Here is a 24497-nt window from a genome sequence, read left to right as displayed (position 1 = left end):
GGGTAAGTCTGCCTTAGTGGATGCAGAAGAGAAGGTCACAGGGACAGACTGAGCATATCAAAATACCAAATCCTTTGCCGCGGGTCTAGGGTGATTATGATTAAGATAGACGTGCAAAATCCTGAGGCAGTTTCTGCAGAACCAGAGGAATCAGAGAGGTGGAAGGAAACGCATTGTAAAGATGGAAGTTTCACTTTGTATAAAATGCATCTCCCAGGGATGCCTGCAGAGAGAACTGTGGACACTGTGTTTTCTTGGAAGTGGCAAAGAGGTCCACTGGAGGGTAGAGTTGGATTGACTCTCCTCCATGTAAAGACACCAGTCATGATTGCCAAGGTAGTACTGAATGAGATAGTCGGCCTGCACGATACAGGAGCCTATTGAGATGGTTCACGACCCGCCAGACATTGTGAACCTATAGCATAGACCTGAGACTAATAGCTTCTAGATCCAGGCTACACAAGCCCATGCCACCCGGTTTGTTGGCTTATCGCATTTCAGTTATTTTGTTCATCTAGCCCAGACCTGACTTAACATGGTTGAAAGGCAAGAATGCCTTGAGAGGCAAGCACATAGTTCAAACCTCTAGAAAAAGGTTGTTTGATTTCTGCTCTATTTTGAGACGACAAGCCTCTAATCTCCAATACAACTAAATGTTTGCACCTTTCAAAATCACAAGTCGGTCCAATGGAGGACAGAAAAGCTGTCCACGTGTGAGGTGGTCTGCCACCAGCCAACACCGCAGTCACTACTGGGGAAATCCAATTGTTGTAAATCAAAAATCCCCAGGAAAGGCCCAGTGAAAGCATAAGCACCACTAGTCTGCATGCAAAGGTCACCGAGTGTAAAGAACCAGCAACATGCACGAGGCAAGCAGACCCAATAGTGACAATAATGTTAGGGCTGGAAAAAGAGCTCTCTCGAAAAACATCAACATCCTAGAATGAATGTCCCAATGTTGCTGGGAAAAGAGGGAAGACCTTGCCGGAGACAATATCCAGTTCTGCCCCAATGAGGAGGAAATGCTCGGAGGCCATAACTGCAACATCTGAAGAGTGACTAAAATCCCTAGGTTGAAGAGCAGAAAGATCATGGTTTGCCGGCAGGCCCACAAAAGCTGCAGTATACGCACAATTAGCGGAAGGTCATCGAGTTACAAGCATACAGAGATTCCCAATCTACAATGCTGTGCTGCAACCACCAATATCACCTTCGTGATGTCATGATAAGCCAAACAGAAGGACAGCAGAGTGATAATGGAGGGATCCCACTACAAAATACAGGTACAGTTTGTGGATGCAGGACGATCAGTATATAAAAATAGTTTAAGTCAGGACACCATCTGGCCTTCCGGCTCCAGAGCCAAAAATAACTCCACAATGGAAAGCATTCTTAACCTCACATGCAGCTGTGAAACACGTGTTGGGCTGTTGCAAGGCCCGTGAGAGCAGCTGCCACCTAAAAGGAAAGTCCTGGGGTACATCAACTGAAGTTGATGCACTGCTGGTGAAACTGGAAATCAAGGGAAGCCAGTCTCAAGGATTGAGCCTAAGTTCAATCTTGTATGAAACATTTTAGTGCATATGCCTTCTCACCAAAAAGGCGAGTCCCACCAAAGGGCATATACATATGACTAGCTTGCACATCACCCAAAAAGCTGCAAGAATGCTGCCAAGCATAACAAAGGGTGGCAATAGAAAAGCCCAGTGATCACGTTGATCAATCTACTATGTTCACACAAGAGCAGAAGATCGGTCTGGCCACGAAACACAACGTCCGCAAAATAGTCACAAAAGGGGGTGGGGATGATCAGCACAGCAATTTGTGTCTTTTCCCACAGAGCATGGGAGTAAAGGGACAAGATGCAAAAATAAAAATAAAAGAAGTCTTGCAAAAACATTGTACGCCCTACAGAATCATGACATGACATGTATTTCTAAAGCGCACAGTCAGGGAATCTTGGCTCTGAAAAACAGATTTTTCTTTTGCTACCCAACTCAATGGTATTCATTTTATTAACCTCAGAAAGATGAAAGCCAGAATGGGCCTGCCTGGATTTGAACCTGTGACCATGAGGTCAAACACAGGCCCCTACAGTGCACACATTAGTCCACTAAGGCGCCAGACCCAGCTTTATAGGACCCTGCCCCAATAAAGTCACTAGTGTTGGTGAAGTGAATGCTTACCAGGGGTTCGGTCCCTGGTGTCACGCTACAACACACTGCATAGTTACTGGTGTTGGCAGCCTGTTTAGGATCAAAATGGTTAGGATTTGTTAAGAGGAACAGATGAAGTAGTATGAAGTACTTTCTTTTGAATCACAAAGTTTAAGTGCTTGCATCGCAGTCAAGTGTTTTTCTGGTGACAGTGGCACCCACTGGGGTTACTGACTGTCAGTGAAATAACCTATTTCACTAGTTTCCACGGAGGCTAGACTTCAGCAGTAAGACTGGATAGTGATTTATAAGTGAAATATCATTGAACTTTACTTGCTTTCAGGACACATTTATGCCTAGAAACTTGAATTTATATTATTCTCAGATATACTGCTGCCTTTGCCACAGCTGGAGAAATCAGTCAGCTGACTTTCAAATAAAGGGCAAGACTTTCAGATTGTAAAGTTGGTTGTCCCTATAAACCTTAAGAAATTTCTGTGATGCTTTTGTGCTATGTTTGGATGAGGACGTGAAACAATGCATTTTATGGATATAAACATATATGTCTTAATTGCTGATGAGTTAATTTGACGTACTGTGTACATTCTCAACATTTCTTCTATTTACCCTTTTGTTTACAGTATTGTTTACTATAATGGGTTGGAGTTAGTACTTTGGATTGTTCTTTTGTTTGTCAGACAGGAGCAGGAGGGAATGAGCTTCCCTTTGTTTGACAGTGACGTTTTTAACACGTGGCTGGTAACATCTAGTATTCAATGTTGCATTACCACAATATCAAGGCCTAGGAATTGAAGACAAAAATGCTGACCGTATGTATAAAGAGGTAAGTATAGATGTACTGTATTTTAACTCCACATACATATATCTTGATGGTTATATATCTATATCTTAAAGTTACGTAGATGCGGAATCAGGAATACTAAATCTATACTTACCTCTAAGCCCTTACCTCATCGTTTGTTTTTGATATTTAGGCTTTAATTTTGTGGTAAAAGTTACCACAAAATATACCGGACAAAACATTTAACATCATTCTCAGTCACATAGTTCAAACCCTTTAAAATAACCAGCCTAGAATGAGAGTTCAATCTCCGTTTGTGGGTCAAACATGTGAAGAGAACTTCTGAATTTTATTTATACAAGTATACACTGTGAAATATTCAGCACCAAAATAATCTTTATGTTCTGACACTCTGGAAAATGACTATGAATGTTCCTTCCCACTGGGAAGTAACGGTGGGATGAGTCATTGTTTGTTGGCTGCTTTTCTATTGTGGTAAAGGGATTTTTTCTTCATTAGCCCCTTGACCGGTGCATCGGCCTCAGCTCGTACTGATGTTTTTCTTACTGCGGTTGATGACTGTGCCATTACAGGTGTTGAACACACTGTTGAGTGAAGCTCTTTACCAAACTCTGCATTGTGTCCCGGTGCATTCATGCGTCTTCATTTCTTGGAGAAACGTGAATAGATTTTGTACTTAAAATTCTTAGAAATGTGAGAGAATATGTGCTTCAGTTGGAATAGGAAGTGGTCTCCTACTTGGCCAAGCTGGTCTTGATTATTTAGCAGAGGCTCTGCGTCTTATTATAGTATCACCTCTGTTTGGAATTGAAATTCCCCTCTTAGTGAAAGACCTCCCTTTTCAGATCTAGTTTTAGATGAAGGCTGTTTGTGCTCAACTTAGACTGGCTGGTGTTTTCTCTGAGCAGAGCCAAGGGTGAGCACAGGTATCACTTCCAGAGTTTCTTGAACATGGCCATAGTCCAACAGAGGAAAAGGACCCACCTTTAGGACCCTAAACGTGGGGAAAAAAAGAAATCACGCAAGCCAGGATTGTCTCGAAAGACCTGGGTAGCAGTAGATGCCTCAATAACAAGCAGCTTTCCAGCAAGCCTTCTGACATTAAATGGAATTGCTCTGAAAGAGCGAATGACAGTTTCTCTGAGTTAAACATTGGTTTGTCACAGTGACGGCCAGCAATGTTTGAAATTGTTTAAAAAATGACTCCGAAATTAAAAACAAGTTACGAAAGTGATTGCTCTTAAACGGTTCTGAGATCTTCCACAAGGGCAGAGATACAAATCTTTTAGTTTCTATTTTATAAATATAACATACAGTGTACCCAACATCTGCCAGCAATAAAGCACTTACAATAGTAAGATTAATTCAACAACAAATAAATAGACTAAGAATACTCACAATAAGTATGTGAACTTCATTCTCTGTCCCAACTCCCAGAAAAGATCATTATTCTAAGAAGCAACATCGTATCAGCAGGAACTATAGCAAAACAAACCACAAATAAGCCTGCTCGTGAACCTCAGATACAACTTCATATAGAAGCCGAAGTCAAGCATATTAAGAAATACTTGTTCATCTGCACCTGTCTGAAGAAAACCCCACAATAAGCAGGCCACCGAGTGTGTGTGGAAGAAAGTCCCTAAGTCTAGCATAAAGGTAGTAAAAAACAAAAAAGAAAAGGTTTGTATACAAGTTTATCCTCTCTAGCCAAAGAAATATCCAAACCAAGCTAGTGATAACTATGCCGCAGGCACTGAACACCGGACAGCTTTGGGAGGACTAAGAGGCAGCTACTCATATCACTTAGAATGCTGCGAGCATCAGCATCAGTGTGAACGGCTGCTGAGTTGTCACTGGAAAGTGAGCAGAACCCTTGCTGAAAACACACATGTAACCTATCCACTATAAATGAAATTCTACCTGGATAATAAATGCTGTCACCAGAATTGTATCAAAATAAGGAAAACTAGTACCATGGTGAAATTCATAATGGCAAATAAATCAAATAATTGTTTTTTAACCAATGGGGAAACTTGGCCAGTCTTGAGACACTGAAGAAAATATCCATGATTTGTAGAGGAGTTCACAACTGAGAGAAAAGATTGCAACTGAGAGAAGTGGTATGCATACTGTTGAAGAGACAATAAGGGAGCACCTACATGTCCAGGCTGAGCATCGTTAAATTGAATACTAAATTTAAATTCAAAACGAGCTTTATTCGATTTTGAGCATATAATCATTATTACTAAAATGTCCTGCCTCCCGCGCTATTTGTACGTGTTGGGTAATAATCCGTATTGAGTTCCACAAAATGGTTTCATTCAGTGACCGCTAAAATCCTTAACTGTGTGTGGGCTGGGGGTCGGCACAAAGGGTGGCATTTCACTCACTGCACAAATCTCCTTTTGATGGCGGCCTGGGTTTATCAGATCTATACCTATACTATCTGGAAGCAAACGTGGTGCTGATTGATGACTGGTTCACAAGGCGATGGGATGATCCGCCATATCGGTTCGAAATATATTCACTGGGTATGGATGGCTTACTCGATCTCCTCTATGGGGGACGTTTCCGAGTACATGGTTTTCCTGCACGAGGGTATTTATCACCTGTTGGAGGGTAGCCCTTAGCCTTACTGGTTGGGGCCATCGCCTCACTGAGATGACTCCTCTGCAGCGAGGAACAGGACTTGTTCAATTGTCAACGCTGGAAGGTTTCCTTGGGTATGCATTGGGATCTTGTACCTAGGGGATGTTTAAAGGGGTGGGAGCATTCCATCCTTTCAGGACCCAAAAGCTAAGTATTCACTATCTAATTTGCAGTTCTTTCGGTACCTTCAACTATGCTAACTCCCGAGTGAGTCCCTGCCGGAATACAATCTGCTGGAGGCAAAGCTCTTCTTGGAGAGGCCACTTAAGTGGTTTATCGCTCCTTAGTAATCCACGCCCTGCACGGTCTCAAGAGCGTCAGACAGAGATGCGCATTCTGGGTGGGAGACCTGGATGTAGAGGACTGGAGGGAGGATTGCATGGCACCTAGGGAGCTGGCGATCTCTGTGTGGCTCCGTAAGGTACAGTTCAACTACCTGCATGCGACGTACCCCACTACGAGGCGTTTACATGTGAGCTCCAATGCGCGAGCGGTGTGCACGTACTGCACACTTCCTGCAACAGACCTTTTCCATGTTGCTGGGAGTGCCCGACGCGGAGGCCTATCTGGGAGGAGGTGGGTCAAGTACTGTCCGCTGTCCGGGACCACCCTTTGGAGTTGACGCTCCGTGTTGCGCTGCTAGTGCTAATGGAGAAAGTACGGGGGCCTCGGGCTGAGCGTGCCTTTCTGGAGGTAACTTGCTTGGTTGCCAAGCGGGATGTGGCTCGGGTCTAGAACAAACAAAAGCCACTGTTAGAGGTTGGCGCGAAGAAACATGAACCTAAATGGGGGAAATGGTGTGTTTATTATGGTTTATCAATATGACCATGCACGGTTGTATACTACTGATATCTGAGATTGCTGTGAGGCCGTGCTTGTACATTGACCAAATCTTGTACTGTGCTATGCCATGTTTTTGCTTTAATAAAATTGGTGATAAAAACAAATTTGAAAAAAATATTAACATGGCCTACTTCAGATTGCAAATAATACAAGGTCTGATTAATTATAGAAATAACTTCATTTCTGCGAGATGAAATTGAAGTATAAATTTGTTTTTAAAGAAATAGTGCATCATACAAAGCTTGCAGTTTTATGGGTCTTTTAAACCTGTAAGTAAATACATGGAAATCTAGGTGTAAAGTCTCTTATAAAGTCTATGTTAATATTGAATTAATATGTTTGATTGGTAAAACATTGCATTTTTTTTATCTTTACCTGTGAACTGAGCTGTGTTTTAATCCAATTGAAGTAATAATTCAAGTCACTTCCTTCCATCAGTTCCCTTCCCCAGGCTGCCAATTTAGCTATAATTCTTGCTGCCTAAAATGAGATAGAAAACAGAAAGTAATAAGGAATAACCAGTCACGAAGGTCAAGTATGAGGGCACAAGTTATGTATGGAATATCCAGAGCAGAGGTGAGAAAAGATTTCCTTACACACACAAATAAGCCTTTTTGAGCCACAATTTAAGCATTTGTCAATTCATATAGCTAAATGGTAGGTACAGTCCAAAAATGCAGTATATTACCACCTACATAAGAATATATTTTAAAACACAGTCACAGTTTCCCTTGGCAATTATTTTCAGTCTTCAGCAAACATATTAATAAAACAAACAATAAGAAATAAGTGTTAGCACTATTACAAATCAATGTACACCAAATACCTTAATATGTTATGCTAAATATTATAGAGCAGCTCTTCTTAACCTTTAGATTTCCAATTTTTTTTATTATTCATCAACATCAAGATTACATTTCCATTGTATTATTCACCAAAATCAAATAATGAACAAAAAACATTCATTTCAGCAAATTGATCCTTATAATAAACTCCTCATACAAATTCTGACTGTATTCATTCTTACTGACTCAAAGTAATACAAATTATTAAATATCTTGCTACAAACTTAAACCTCCCACAATCTTTGTTTCCATTCTATTATTGGAGCCCATATCCGTCTCGCAGCTTCTTTTCTCACCCTTCCCTTTTTCTCAAATAGGGCCTGTTCCAATGTATATATCGCCAAAATCCTAGAGACCCATTGTTGTAATGTTGGTGGCCTGGGATCTTTCCATAACGACGCTATGCATAATCTACTTAATACCATGGCTATATACAAAAACTCGTAGTGAGGTATATCCAAGCCATTCTTTGTTACTCCTAAGATCATTACTTCATCAAGCAATGCTATATTCATTCCAAACGAGTTCTTGAAAAATTGCTCCAATTCTTGTTTATATTTATCTAAAACAGGGCATGAGGCAAACATGTGAATAGTGTCGGCTGGAGTAGATTGACACCTCGGACAGGTTATACCTCTAGTTCCACCCCACTGTGCCACCCTGTGGGGAGTATGGTATAGTTCAAACAGAGTTTTATATTGCTGGGTTTGCAGATTTGCTGCTCTCAGCACAGTATTTGACATTTTTAACGATTTCTCAGCCTCATTCCCTGTCAGCCCCAATTTTGTTCCCCATTTCTCATACATTTTTTAAGAGTCATCTTCCTTATATTTACATATTTCACCATATAATTGCAATATGGAGCATCCAGTTTCTTTTCTTATATCTTCCCTTATATCTATTTTTTGCATATTAACACCCCCACCACGCTTCTTTGATAAGACTGACCTGACTTGTAAATATTTATAAAAATCTCTATGCCTTAGATTATATAACCGTTGCGCATTCTCATAGGTGATTATTACCCCTGCCGCCCCTATCAGATCTCCTATAGTTTTTACCCCTTGCCTATCCCAGCCTTTCATTACGGAATCATGAAATACTAGATTTCCATAGACCCTCACTGAAACAATACTGGAAGCCAGGGACAACCCAGAAACAAATATACATAAAATAATTACACAAATAACATATTTTCACTCCCAAACAGAAAATAGAACTTTGAAAATATATTTTTATATTATTTTAAGGGGCAGGTTGGAGCTTTTCAAAGAGTAGTTTTATTTCTAAAAGATGAATGATATGTAATGCTAGACTCTAGCATATCACTTTCTCTTTTTTGCTCCTAATTAGCGCTCTTTGTGTTGGTGCATACCAGTGCTGCTTCAATTGAGGCTACTGATCAGTCATACTGGATTCTGTTTGGAGTACTCTTGCTGTTCACATGAAACAAGGCAAGGATAAGACATCGGCTTCTAGAACACTGATCACATTTCTGATGAGATTAGCATTGTGACGCTGAGGCTCTTTGAACATCTTTTACAAAAGCCCAGTGAGCACATTCCTTATAACCTTGTGCTAAGAAATTTGGAAGACCGAAACTACACGGACCACAGCTTACCTTTCCCAGAAGATAAGGATGTGGTGGGGAATGGACAGATAGTGGGAGCTGTGGATCTCGAAGAGGATCCAATATCCACGGACATTTCACAAGATAATATATTGTCAAATCAGGAATGGCTAAGCAGCTCACCGCCTACCACACCAGATCACCATAAAAATGACAGCAAGACAGAAGTGCATAAAATAGTAAATAGGTAAATCCTTCATCTGACCTCTGGATGTTTGGACCTACTGGAACCTATTTCCTCAGTCTCCTGATGCCCAGTGGAGCAACCAGATAGCTAAAGAGGAGATGGGTTATGGACTCATACCCCCCCCCCCCACCCCTGCCGTCACCTTCCCAGCCGGACCGTGGGCAGATTTTCCCCTCGTTTCTACGTCTTATCTTCCTCCTGCCCCTTTACCCCATAGCCTTACCCTTCCTTGCTCCATTCACCTTGTCCCCTATGTACTTTAAATGCTTTGCTTGATACTTATGTAACTTTTAACTGATGTTAATTACAACATTATTGTTCCTCATGTAAAGCACTCTGATTCCTTTGGGTCTAGCCAGCGCTATATAATAACTTATTAATTAAATATGTTCCCAATTAGTACTCTTTCTCCCTTTGTCGACTTCCCTAGCTCCTATCCCCTTCTCCCCTGAATCTCTCCCCTTGCCTGCTACTCTGTATAACCCCCTGCCCTTTGTGCCCTTTGACTAAGCACTCCTTCTCCCCTTGTTGGGGAAAGATCCAATATTTATACTCTGGAGTCTCAGCGAACCCGCTGAGAGTCTCCACTGCGCCAAGGGAACCACTCACAGCTGAGGTATGGTATGTCACCCGTGCCAAAGCACTCCCTCTCCCCTTTTTGGGGAAGGATCCAGTATGTAGGCCTTGGAGTCTCAGAGACTCCTCTGAGAGAGTCCACTCTTGCAACAGAGATAGGGAAGTGATACCACTTCCCCTGGGATCACAGCTTACTGGACTTTGGACGTTGCTTTCACTGGTCTACCGGTTTGTGTCCCCGTCACCCTTCCCCTTCTCTTTCCATGCGGTATCTCTCACCCTCCCCTCCTCTTTCCCGCCTTCATAATTTGTCTACTTCCCCTGCTTCTACCCCCCCTGAATCTCTCCCCTTGCCTGCTCTTCCCCTTACGTATTTGTGCTTATTGTTTATCTCAACCTTACAAGTAACTATGTTGCCATGCTCTAATAACTGGGTAACCTTTCTAACAATGTAACCTGTAACTATGATCGGATACTCATGTAAAGCGCTCGATACCTCCGGGTCTAGCCAGCGCTATATAAGACCTTTAAAATAAATCTTTGAAATAAATACCAACTTAGTTTTTCGTTTCCTTTTTCAAATTCCTTCACATTTACAGAGAATTTTAAACTTTCGAATCTGCTTTTTATGTTTATGTATTATACTATTCTGCTATTATTTACGTTTTGAAACAGTCGCTGAATCCTTGAATTGGCATCAAGACCCCCCCCCCCATGGTCCACGGACTACAGGTTAAGAACCACTATCACAGAGTCACTGCATCCCACAAGGGTTTGAGCAAATACCACATGTCAAGGAGAAAGGTCCTCGTATCAAATAACAGCGATTAAGCCTTCAGATCTACCATGTAATAATACATAGCATGAGGCTTTCTTATGAATCTAGGAATATTCATTTACCTAGCTAATTTTCATAAATTATTTATTCATTATCCAAAAATGGTTCAGAAGGTATAAAAGACTGCAATACATAATAGTGGTGCTGTGTGAGACGAAGATCCCTATGAAAATGCATTTCAGAGCAGTGGCTGAGAGATAGGGCTTTGAAAGACAGAATACCGCTGCAATGAGACTTGATTCACCTAACAGTAAGGAAAGAGTCCATGAACGCCATACATCACTATAAAATGGCAATTGTCCAGAATCAGCACATTTTAATACGCTTAAGATAAACAAAGTTACTGATAATGGTGCCTGCTGTCCATTTTGAGATACTCTGAACACCTGTTTGTGTTTCGTTCGCCAAATATTGTTTTCTTTGAATTTTTTCACATTCCAAGGAATCATTAACCACCATTCTCAAAGTCTAATAAATTATGTTTGGAAAGTCTCTCTTTGCAATACTGGGCTTGGAACTAAAGTATTTTTGATTCTATATGTCCCTCTTAAATGTATCTCTATTCGTATGAATTGTCTTCATCTAAATAAATGGAATTCCATCCAAAATTTAGTTTGGTCTTCAATTCTGATATTTGTATATCTCATGCCTCGAATATACTTAATAGAAAATTCCTCTAGGTAGCTCAATCGTATGACTTCTGCATACATGGAAGTATTTGGCTCAAATGAGCGGTTATATCTGAATGCAGTGAAAAAGTCGAGCAAATAAGTTTTTTAGGTCTCGCCTACGAGACAGCGCATCTACTGTCTTTTAGGAGAGATTACAGTGGGCTTAGAGACAGACCATTGCTAACTATTGGTTGGCTGTACTGTCAACTCATTTGCTTGCTTCGTAATCATTACCATGTGTGGGCTTTACTTCCTCTTCTTCTGTCAGTCACAACCCTAGAGGACGCATTCATGGTGCCCTTCCACCGCTTTCTTTTCATGCATTAACTTTTCTACTTTATCCTTTAGTTTAAGTACTCCACAGAATGCATGTGTTCTTCAGCTGTCTCCCTTGTGTACCCCCGCCACGCTCATGTTCCTCTTTCTCTGCCCGTGTACTTCTCCCCCACCCCTCCGTGATACGCTCACCATAACATGCTTCTCCTAGTTCAAGTAGTTTTCCCATTAGCGTGCTTCTCCCCCAGCTCTACATTGAGCTCTCTGGTCTACTCCCGCTCCCCTCCCAGTCCTTTCTCTCGGTTTTGCTTCCCTCCCACATCCTCGGATTTGCTTTGTCCCCACCAGCAACCCCTGTGTTACTTCTACCTGCTCTGCACATTTCTTTCCCACCCGGACCCATTGTGATTCTTACCCCTTCATGTTGCTCCACCCCCCCCCCCCACCACCATCACTCGTAATATATATTTTTTCTTTTTGTTAAATGTATTTTCTTGCTTTACGTATGGTAAAAAACAATTTTTCCCTTTGTTAACATAGCGTTTTGCCCCAATAAATGTTCTGCAAAGTCAAAAAGAAAACAACTATATGTGGGTTATACTAATTCAAGGATTCTGACCAAACAGTTTTATTTACTTTTCAAATAAAAATTATTTTTATATAAACACATCATTAATTTTCATGCCCTTGTGGTAGATTCATTTTACAGTGACCTTTGTGGTTTTGTATTTGGTTTTTTTGTAAAACTTCTTCTAACTTACATGCTCACTGAGATTTCTCTTTCCTCAAAATGACAATACTGCGGAGTTTTCCCTTTCCTTCTCCCTCTTTCCTGCTCCTTCTAATACGGTCTTCATGCACTGTGATGTCCAGTCACCTAGCATGCACGCATGCACACATTTATTAAAACAGCCTTCAAATTTAAGTGGTTCATTTTAGCAGGAGAGATTTTAATGCAGAACAAAACCAAAGGTACCTGCTCACTTGTCAGATGAACTGTCCCAGTAAGTGGGTCCTAAAAAGGAGAAACTCCTCCCATCCCATTATTTGCCTCAGGCATCGTGCCACTAGATTCTCTCCAGCACATCTTGGTGGTCTGGTATATTTTGAGGTCCTACATCCTGGTGCCTTTCCATGTAATACTCTGACAACTAAGCATAGGATCTTAAATTGGATGTGACCACACACCTTTAACCAGAGTAGAACCAAACCTCCTTGTGACAAATAATCATACTTGGCAAACCCTAGCGCCAATTTAACACTCACATTCTAAGCCGATGCAAATTTGTTAACATTAGAGGAGATTCCTACATACAAGCTGCTGACTCTGAATATCTATAGACCTGTTCTAAACATTTGTTAAATAAACGGTATTTTCACTAAGTAGTGTAGGATAAGATTGAAAAGGCATGTTTCCATAGAGACGGACGGCTTACTATCAAGGCCTGTGACAAAATAGTATGTTCTACTTTGTACTGAAAGAATTAGCTTGTGGGAACAAGTCTGACACATGGATTTTAATACAACACTACATGGTCATATGGTATTCTACCCTTACTCCACGGCTGGAACTGCACATTACCATTTCTGCGCATTTTTTACTTAGCATGCTGTTAGTACGCATGCTTCTGTTTACCGTTACTTCGCAAATAGGTTTATTCGCAGGCTATCTACTTCATTGTGCTCATTTAAGGTGCTTCCGTATAATGCAAATCTGACGACAGGGCGCATAAGAAGAGAGGAAGCACGCTTGAATGTGAAGAGAGGGACCACTAGGGGAGACAGGTAAGTGGGGCTGTGTGGTTTTTAGGGTGGTGAAGGGGGTAGAATTTTAGGTTTTAGGATTGTGTTGTGTAGAGTAGTGTATTTGTGTTTAGGGTAGTGTCGGAGTCGTGAAGGGTAGTGTATGAATGTAGAGACAGGACTGGGGGAAAGGGGAGGGGGTAGTAATTTAGGGTTTAGGGTAGTGCTGTGGTATAGTGCTGTTGTGTTGTGTTTGTGTGTGTGTAGTGTAGGGTAGCGTCAGGTTTGTACTAGGAGGGTAAAAAGTGTGGTAAATGTGACGTTTTGTGCACACCAGTGAGTAGGACTCTAGGGAGAGGACTCTCTGCTCGTACAAAGAGCGCCTCGTTGATCGAACGCTCGGCAAGCGCTGCGAGACTGGAGAAGAATACAAAATAATCTGTTTCAAATCACCCTAGACTTGGGAGAGCTCCAGGAGAGCTTGTGGAACCCTCCTCTGTGAATTAATATTATCTCCATCCTCTGCAATCCTAGTCCTCTGTAAAGATGGTTTGAAGCGCTTTACACCACACTCCTCCCATTTCTAAGCACTGTAAAAGACGGGTGTCTCTAGTTTACCTAATCTTATTGTCCTCATAGCTTCTGTCTGGAGGCCCCCAAACCCCGAAGTGTTCATGGTGGAAGTGCTGTAGATCTGGCGGAGCTGCCCCCGCAGATCACGGAGACCGACCAGGGAGTGTGGGGAACATGTGCTCTGGTGGCGCTGTGGGACCGTGTCCTCTGTGCACGTGCTCAAAGCTCTCGCCCCTGGCTTTTATCATAGATCTATACTGATTCCCTCCTTATTGTGAAATATTGAAAGTTGTATGCGTAATAAAATAAAGCGGCGAAAGAGCACAGTTTTTTTATTGTCAATGTATTTGCGTAGTAATAGCATGCGAACTATAAAATTGTGAAGTAATGGTTTTTGCGATGTAAAAACATCGCTATAAAGTCATGCGCACTGATGGTCCGCTAAGTAACATCATACATTCGGTCATATTGATGGCAAGTCATTCTTAATCCACAAAACATTTACGTAGCATAGTAGCAAGTTCTTATGATAAATTTTGGCCAGTAATAAAATCTGAATTAGGCCTGTACAATCTTCGTAGTTTACACACTCAAATTTTATTGGACACAAAAAAAAATTGAATATTCCAAAATTCGCAAATCAAAACATCAATAGAAATGACTTCGCTTGCCCTGGAAAACAGAGACTAAAAGAGGATGTTAGTTACAGTTATATACCCAAGAGTGAATGAAAATAGTTATTTTTGTTATATACATCAGAAGACGAGTCACTAGTCTACACAAAACCTTTAGGAAAATGCAGCAAAAAAAAGAAAAAAAAGAAATCGCTTTATTCTAAAACACTCACAGACTTAGTGGTCTGCTGAGTCCAGCTGGGCACCCGGTCTGTGACTAACCAATTGCAGTGACTCTAACCAATTTGCGACCTACTTCATGCATATTATGGAGGTAGGTCGATTGTGATCCACGATGAATCGGTATTTTGTGAAACAACCTATTTAACACAAAATACAAACACATTCAATATTAGTCGGTATGCAAATTGTACCCACATCTACCAAATTCATTTTAGTAGATTCCTAATAAGAAATCACAAATTGCAAATCATTATGTGGTGCAATTTACTATTTCTTAATAGGAATCTTTGTACATCAGGCCCCTAGTACTACACTAGCCCACTCCACCTTCATGTCGTTTGTGCTCTGGTCTTGTGCTACAGTCTTTTCAGATTTAATGTAAAACTATTTACTGCTGCACAGTTGTTTTCCAAGAGCATAAAATGGGATAGATATGTGAATAAAGAACAGAGTCCAAGATCAGGGTTTTCCAGAGGGCAAGCCAGGAACAAAACCAAGGAAACATCACTCCAAACTCTTCAATCTACCCAATAGACTATACAGCCTTTTATAGCATGTAAATATGTTTGAACCCCAAAAATCAACTTGTTCTTTTTTACCAACCATTGACATGTACTACTACTGCCACACATGGAATGATTCTGCCTGTCATGTAATTTAAGAGTACCAGTACATAATTGGGATTATCATCGTGACAGTAAGTCTGAACACCTTTAAAATAGGGCGAGCCAGTAACATGTCAATAATGGCCACAATAAGTCAAAGATGGGCACCGTTGTGCCAATGCCACCAGTATGCAACGAGACAAAAATAATGCCAAGAACACCTATAATTTGTCAAGGATGTGCACAATTCTGCTAGGAATAGCCAGAATATTGCAAGGATGGCAATTATATTTCAACAATATGCCACCAATATGCCAGGAGTGGAGCACGTTTATACTCTGGTTACCCAGATCTATAGTAAGGATGGTCATGCAATTCCAAGGTAAAACCACCTTTCAGGCATGAATAGCCAAAATATCATAGAAAATGCCCTCAACAAGTCACGGCTGGGCCTTCATTATGTCAGAGAATATTACGTAGAACGCAACTCCAGGTAACAAATGGCTATTATAGCAGAGAATGCAAGAATGCCCACACAATTTATTACATTTCGGCATGTATTGCCCACTACTGTGGCAACTTAACCTCTGGGGTTTTCCTAGTCTGCCTGTTCTTCTACCACTGACCACAACAGATTCACTGGTTGAGTGGCATGTTTTTTCCAACGATCAACAGAACAGTAGTGTATTGTCTGCTGGTTAGGAGGCCACCCAACTGCACTCCTATTCTGAAAAAAGTTATCATTGTGAGCACGTGTTTACTCCTACATTGTGGGGAGAGGGGGATGGGAGGAAAAACTATCCCACCCCAGAAAAATATACAGTCCTTCATCTCTGCAGTTCCTGCTTCCCCATGGCATTTGGTAAGAAGCATAGAGTGTTAAAATGTGTACTTGCCATTTGGGAACAAGAGCTCAGGTGCATTGGTACTTCTTGCCCTTCATGAGCATGAAAATCTGCATGTCCTTGTGTTTCTGTGTTGACAAGCTTGGTGTGTTGGGGGCACGAAAAACCTGCATCTCCTTCCCTGATTAACAAACTTTGCTTTGCTGAAACTACCCGATCATATGCCCGTGTTATGCTGAGAGGCTAAAAGCTACAGATGCCCCGGAACAGTTCACTAACCATCACAACCAATGTGAAGGAACCTTTTCTCCGCCTAAGATTAAAAAATAAGCAAAATTCCAAACACTAGGGTAAATGGTAGATTTGGACATCGCACCCACTCCAGAGGTTGCATTGCTGGGCTATATGGTTAATATCTCAAAGGGATTCTGGAAATGTACTGCCATGGGGTTACTTCTTGCCAAGAGAGAAATTGCAATCAAATGGGGACGCAAAACTGCTCCGACAATAAAGGGCTGGCTAAACAGCCTTGTGTATTGTAACATCAACTTTGATCTGTACGCCGTCACACTTCCTAGAGCATCCCACCCTAGGGACATTTGGGGCCCTTTCCAAGAGTACACGTAGGCAGCACGATCACAACCTACCACACAACTGGAACATGGACTCGTACCAACTGGGGTGGGTTGAGCAGTTATCATATTACTCCAGGGTCCACAAAAGTAATTATTAGCCAGAACGAAATGTACGCATTACTGAAAATTCTTCAAGGCTGAAAGTAATGGGTCGGAGGGACGATCACATAGTAGCTGATTTGAATATACATTTTGAGCTAAATGTGCAGGAGATTTACGCAAAACAGTGAGTTACTGAATTCATCTGTTTAAACACTGTCATTGCATAAACGGATAAGATATTGATGACGCGTTGTTATACTCATGAAACTGGTAAATAAAGATAAAAAAGAAAAAATTATGCAAGACCCCAGAAAACACACCCAATCTGGATTATAAGAGAGATTGGAAAGTCAAATAGAGCATACCCTTTAGTTGGTTCTGTTTTTCTAACAGCAGCCACATACTTAACACAAATAATTTATGGCCCCCTCGTGTCTTGCAATCTGGATCTGTGCATCAGTCCACGGAAGAAGTGTGCCACAAACAAAACTTTTCTCATGATTCAAAAGAGCTCAGCAGATACCCATATAATAGATTGTCATAACTACTGTAGTACAGTTAGTAATTCTCAAAATCATGATCATTCTTAATCAAAAAAAGAAACTCCCAAGAATTTGTTAAAGACTTCTGTTTTGAAAAATGTTCTTCTTTCATTTTATAATTGATAAATGCTGTTTCATTCGGTTATTTAAAAACACAGTACAAAATCATAGCCATCAACTTCTCTCATAAATGTTTCTACTCCAGACTGCATCCTTCCCACCTACTACTATATACAGATCTGCCAGGTACGTTCTCGGACCATAGATCACATACCTAGCCACACATAGCATGAGAGAAACAGATTTGTTTCACTGCGTCCCAGATCTTGAGGTTGTATCAATTCAATTGTCAATGGCCTCTTACACTGAACCCAGAACCCTTTCAACAGTCCTCTAGCGTCAAATACTCCAGAGTTGGTACTTAAGGCCTTGGTTGGCCCCTAACACTTAAATCCGGTTTCCATCCCAAACTGGTCGAGTATGAGGGTCCGTAAAGTGGCCCTTAAACCAGAATATTAACTGTGACTCTGATTATGGGATTTGGATATCATTAAGTCTGCTACACACAGAGAGAAATGTCACCGTTTGTGCCATATACATTACAGCACTGAGTTCCTCTTTGTAAATAAAAGAGAAATTTGACTCAAAAGTATTTCCCTTGAGATTGTACCCAGTACACATGACCCCTTACTATTGGTTTAAGGTTTAGCAGAAGTCCAATTAATAAAACTTTAAGACTGTTGGAAGAACTCACACTTGCATGCGGAACCCTCTTGAGTAGGACTAAGCTGTTTACTGTAAGGGCCATTGTTGTTTGGTTCGGAAACACGATCCTTTAAATGTCTCCTTTACAAGAAATTCAGCAATACAGAATTAATACCAATAAGTTATTGCACCTTGCACCTATGGTTGTCAAGAAATGCTGAGGCCAGGCATAGCATATCCAACTTTATTTAGCCGATTTATTTGTTTGCTACCTCTGCTTTATTGAGTGGATAGTTGTAAGTGAAGAATAGCAAACAAGAGGAAATGAAGGCTTCCAAGAACATACATTTTTTCCCAAAAGAATACTTTGAGCCAAAGAGCTCTACATTGGCAACTATAAAGATCACAGTGCAAAAACCCTACAAAAGTGTTCAGCTTGTTATTCAACTATAGGAGCTAGCACCTTCTAGTTTTGCTGTGTATGTATGAAGTTTAAATTACTAGAATTACCTACTTGTAAATACAGACCTATTCCCCTAACTAATAATACCTTTGGCAGGAAACTTAGTTAGGTGGGTGTTTTTACTGAGATTCTAGCCCACCAATCCCCCTCCAGGAGTAATCACTAATTGCCCAACTTTGTCACCCAGGAACATTCAAGTAAGTGTTCAAAGAGAAGATTGGCTAGATATAGATGCAATCCTTTCCAAAGGAATGTGCAGAGTGGGGCTACATATGCCTGGTATGGTGAATGTGTGCTTCACGGCAGAGGACATTTTATGATGAGCAGCTTATGATATCGGTAAACAAATTCAACTCAATCTCTTCTTCTTTTACAAACTGAAAAACGAATAACATGGCAATAATACTGTCAAATCCTTCTACTGCATGCATTTAAGACACTTACCATGTGAACAGTAAAATGATCTTGACGATTTAGCATTGGCAGAAAGTAGGACCAGGCAGTGTTCTTACCACGTTTGGCAAAGTCAAAGAAAATTTTAACACGTTCATGGTTCTCCTAAAAGATAGGCAAAAAAGGATATTTTGTTACATACATTTTGAACAGAGACACTGAACATAGAGTAACCAGACAGAGCAAAAAAGATACTCACGTAACTAATCTATCAACAGATACTATGGTGGAGCAGGTGGGAGCATATCATTTATAAGCAACAAATAGACAACATACCATCAAAGAAGCCATCAAAATGCAAGAAGAGAAAAATACATTTTCAAAAAACATGTGCATTTTAACTGGAGACAGCACTGTTTGGTACCAAAGTGGTTTTTGAAATTAAAACATTTAGGGCTGGAAAACTAAGCCTCAAAGTCACCAATGATGGTTAGAAGACCTGCACTTAGAAACTGCCATTTTCTGCAAATGCTTCCAAAACACATAGTGAACAGTGATGAAAATGTGGCAACCCCCACTAACTGATTTATTTACCGGTTTCTTTCACCTTAACATCTCTAAAGGAGAGGACAAGTTGTTCATGTCCTCCACATTACCTCTGTAATACAGTGGTTTGAACATCTCACCCTCATTGTGGTGCATGTTGGAACCTCTGGTGCTTGCAACAGAGGCATTCTCAAATTCAGAAACACCAGGGACCAACATGGAATTGTTCCTGTCCTGATGAAGGTTAGCATGCCGCACTGCGAGCTGACATCTTTGACCCATTAGAAGCTGCCACCAAACTAGTAAGGCATGCCATCGGTGGCATTTTTTCCCAGCCATCTACTCTTAACCCTCGGGCTCTGCAGGCTATGGGAGAGGCATCGCTGGAAAGGGGAAGAGTCTCCAATTTCCAACGGTGGCTCTCACAAATGGATGTCTGCTCAGGGATTGGGGCGGCTATCCCAGTGCATGAATTCACATTAGGCACAAGGGAGCATGAGGGCTGGCTCCACTTTAATTTGGACTGCTTTACCTTTCAAGGGGGGGAGAAGGGGGAGATTGGACACCCCAGCATAAGAAGATGTAAGGTGAACATTTTGTTTTGATGTTGCCATCAGGGGGTTTTGTACAATCCCCCGGGCACAAAAATCTACATAAGGGGCATCACTAGATAGCAGAGAGTCTCCCCTTTCCAATGGTGGCCCTCTTTGAAGTCTTCCTGCTTGGGAAGGAATCCACCACTAGACACCAGAGATTTGTTTTCTTTTGGGGGAGGGGGGAGGGGGGGGGGGGGGGACTAGTCCCTCCTGGCAAAGGGGCCAACCCTCCGCAGATTAATTTGGAGCATTTTCCCTTCCCTTGAGGAGGTGATCAGGTCCCTTTCTTTCACACCCCCACCATATCCGTGATCAGGCACCCCAAGGGTGCGAAAATGTATGGAAAGCATTTTTTTTTGGTTGGTGCCAGGGGGCTTTGTGCCTCCTCCTGGGTACATAAATCCAAATGAGGGACACAAGCCTGTCACAGGAACACCTGAGAACTGTGACCTTATGAAGTCAAATGTACTATCAATGTGCTCTTTGCATGCCTTGGTCTATTCTGGTCTCATATAAATGACCCAGACATACATGTTTTCCCATTCCACCACCAAAAAAATTAGTTTTTTCTAGAAGTTAGCTACTTTCTTGGTTCCTTCCAGGGGGGTCAAGAAACCCTAGGGACCATTAGGAACTCCAACATGACAAACAAACAGACAATGTCAATAGGTCAAGCTTTAATGTGGTACTGAATCACAATATTTGCATAGTAGTATTTGGAGACCACAGAGTTTCAGCTCCTGCATCCAGAAATCAGATACCAGGGCGGGATCAGCATGCAATCAGCAGGCTGTCAGGCTCTGAATGAGAGATCAGTACTTATGCAGTGTCAGTACTCTCCGAGTTGAAGATTAGCTGAATGCTCAGTTGCATCAGTGTCACAGCCACATTGGGGGGGGGGGCACAAACCTTTGGTCTGAGGAGAATGTGGGAAAGTGAAGACATCTAACACATGGAGACAATTGAGCTGTGGGCTGAAGTGTAGGGTGATTTAAGAGAAGTGTGGGGAGACCATTGGTGGGTGGACAGTCTGGTGCCCCCTCCCTCACTGAAAACATCTGTGAAACACCTGGGCATCTCGTTGGATGACTCCCTCAGCTTGAGAAGCAAGTAACTACCCTGGCCGGTACGTGGAGGATTAAAACCGATTATTGGCCTATTTCAACCTCATATTTGTCGGATTATTATTTAACCTCCCATTTTAGCTCACCAGGACTACTGTAACATTCTGCATCTAGGCAATAAAAATTAAAAAATCAATCTTAAAGAGGCTACAGTCAGTCCAATATGCGGTGGCTAGAGTACTGTTTTCCCTCCCTAAGTTTTGTCTTGCTTCGGGGCATCTTCATAGTCTCCATTGGCTCCCTATTGAGAGACACATTCAGTTTTAAGCCCTTAGTATGGCATATAAGATCATGAATATATCCGGTGCTCCCATCCTGTCTGGTCTAATGCAACCTTATCTTCCCAAGAGAGCAATTCGCTCAGCCGACCTCAACCTGGCGACAACTTCACATTTCCAAAGAAAAAGATCTGGTTGGCCACTCCTTTAGAGTTTTAGCTCTGGCCCTCTGGAACAGTCTGCCCCTCGAGCTAAAAAATAATCAGAGCCATCTTGATATCAGGAAAAAGGCTCAAAATCTGGCTCTTTACTTATTCATGGTTCTGTATCCTCTCTCCTTTCTCTCTCCAGGGTGACTTTTGCTTGTTTCGGTGGGTAGCGCTTAGAAGCCCCGTTGTTCGCTATACAAATTTTATTAAGATAAAATGTATAGTTCAGTAGTACAATCACTGTGTATGGGCATTTCACTAGGAATGTGCACATCCTTTGTATGCTGTGTGCACCGTTCAGCTGTGTGTGGTGAGTTAAAGTTAACAGCTGGGCATTCTGATCAGAAGATAATATCAGGAGAAATGTGTAGAGGACAGCAATTGGTATACACTACATTATTAATGCGGTGTTTTCAGTGCAGTGCCGAGTGTCAGGGCTAAACTAGGTGGTTCAGTACAGTGTTTTGAGGTTTAGTGGAATAGATACTTTTACCTGCAGCTATTATATAAATGAATTATCAGGGGTACATTATCATATTGTCTGTGCGAGATTTATTATTATTTTTATTATGCATAGAAATAACTTACACTAAAACACATGCTCTTATGACTACTGTCAAGAGGGAGTGGAAAGCATAATTTCAGTGAGGAAATTAACATTACTAATGGGGATAAGTCTATTTAAATATAGAGTAGATTATGTGCTGCATTTTTGTAAATAAAAAATAAAAAACAGTTTTGAATTCGAACGACCTTTGATGCAGAAACTTCTTTCTTTCAAGTGTCAATAGCCTAAGGACTGAGCAAGATTGAGCCATTTTGTCTAGGTAAACTTGCACTTGTAAACACTTAGGTTCAGTTGCTTAGCCTCACACAGTCTCCCTCGCCTGGAGGACAACCCACCATGCTGATGCAGCTACGTTGCTTAATAACTGTGTATTTCCACAGTGGCAGGAGCCCAAAGGATCAGGATTACTATTAGAGACCAGAAAGAGGCGACAACAAGATAAAACATGCAAAAACAACATACCTGTAGCATATCATCCACCATGGTAAGGATATATTGCACAGTTTGTTCCTTGGCGATGTGAGTCATCAAGTTAATGAAGGTTTTTGCACACTAAAATGAATTTTGAGATAATTAAGTTGCAAAAAACAATATTGATAACTGAATGACACACAATAGAATACCTTGTGTAATATCTGCATTCACAATGAAAGAATAATAGAAACCCCACAGTGGCCACTAGCTTTCTAACAAATTTGCACAATACCTACCCTTTGCATAGGCAAAACTAGTTATGTGTTCACAACATATCCAGAAGAACAGATATATTTTTAATTTTGATGTGGAGGTACTGCTCTGCAACTGGGTAATATTCTCAAAGTGCTGCAGCTAAAAAGGAGGTCGACAGTCTCATAAGGATGCTTAAGATCCAGTCCTTTAAAAATTGAAAGCAGAACATGTGGTTTTGACTCAAAATTCTCCCTGCACAGATTCTAAAGCCAGATTGCTGCCTCCAATCACAGAAAGGTACAAGCCCTCTGACTGCTTAAAGGAGGATGGAAACAAAAGCCACCCGAGAAGGTTTACCTCAACACTTGCTTGGAAAATAACTAAGCCCAAACAAGTTGCTTTCTACCTATCCCCAGCTGATGATACAGGCATGGCCATCAGGACTTTGCGAAGAAGGCGCCTCAATGAGTGGAGAAAGGACTGGTGAGAAGTAGATAATGTAAGCATAGGCTAAATGTTCTCAATAAAACAGTGAACAAGTAGGCAGATTGGACTCCCCTGAATGAAAACTATTGAGCAGAATCTGTTTCTCATCCGCCTAATGTATGGTGTCCACAGAGTCAGAGGTGAAGGGGCACATGCTCTGTAACAGTGTTGGATGGTGAGAGTCCGGAAGGCAAGAAAAATACTCTAACCCCAAAGGAATGCCATGAATGTTTGTAAGGAAAGGAGGGGGGTTTCAAAGCTATACAGTTGGACAAAGTCAATGATAAATTAACAGGTCTTTATACTAATTTCTCCGTTTTTCAATTATAGTGTAAATTTATGGGGCGGAGCTCTCTCATTCCCCTCTAAAAGGGATGGACTCGTTTAGAGTGGGGATGTGAATTAGATTGATTCTTTTTCCTCTCTCTCTTACACATAGTCATTTCAAAGAAGCACAGTTCTTTCTAATAGCATAGGAAACTTGATTTTGATTTCTTTGCATTACATTTTCAAAGTGAAGAAGAGCTCTTTGAAGACCAGTCTGGGATTGTTTTCCTGTAAACATGCTCTGTGTGTTTCATATATCAAGTCATTGCTTTTCGATTTTAAGCCTGATGTACTCAAAAGAACAAACACAAAGAATATCCTTACATGACGATATATTTCAGCTGCATCCTTTTGTGCTTTTGTGGTGTGAATGTGTATGATGAGCTTTAAACAAATCAGTCTTCAATATTGGAGGAATAGCCACAGGAATTACAGCAGAAGGGGCAAAAACAAAGCAAGGTGTTTCCGTACTTTATCCCAAGTAAGCTAAAAATATAGACCTGTACATGTGATAGGGTAACTCATTACCTGACTACCCTCAGCAGTGAGCATCGCATGTCTCTCCTCTGGGCGTGAACTTTCAAACCTTTTAATAAATTCACAGTCTTCAGCTGAAATCATCTGACCCCTGAAAGACAAAAAACAAAACACTAAATTGCCTATATCCTCACATCTCGACTACTTTTACAACACTCTCTATTGGGTATTCATTTGAAGAAGATGAAAATAATCTTAGACAGCTAACAGATGCAACCATAAGCATTATTTATCATCAAAAGACAGCAGCAAAAAAGTGAAGACAACTTCTCAAGTCAATACAGCAAAGTGCCTGAATATTCTAAAAGAAAAAACTAGTT

The 24497-nt window shown here is 41.2% G+C and overlaps 1 protein-coding gene across 2 annotated transcripts in view; it reads right to left on the bottom strand.

Moving 5' to 3' along the window:
* ATP6V1H (ATPase H+ transporting V1 subunit H) overlaps window positions 1-24497 on the bottom strand; it is a 172651-nt gene that overhangs the window by 89767 nt on the left and 58387 nt on the right. For both annotated transcript variants that reach the window (XM_078666460.1, XM_078666461.1), the window contains 4 exons: window positions 24169-24268; window positions 22621-22710; window positions 18949-19062; window positions 6847-6951 (listed from right to left, as the gene is read on the bottom strand). In XM_078666460.1, the coding sequence (XP_078522586.1) occupies window positions 6847-6951; window positions 18949-19062; window positions 22621-22710; window positions 24169-24268 (409 nt within the window). The remainder of the gene's footprint in view (window positions 1-6846; window positions 6952-18948; window positions 19063-22620; window positions 22711-24168; window positions 24269-24497) is intronic.

Source organism: Lissotriton helveticus, chromosome 11, assembly GCF_964261635.1.
Source record: "Lissotriton helveticus chromosome 11, aLisHel1.1, whole genome shotgun sequence".
Taxonomy (NCBI): domain Eukaryota; kingdom Metazoa; phylum Chordata; class Amphibia; order Caudata; family Salamandridae; genus Lissotriton; species Lissotriton helveticus.
The sequence above is the reverse complement of the archived record's forward strand: the minus strand, read 5'-3'. Positions and strand labels throughout refer to the sequence as shown.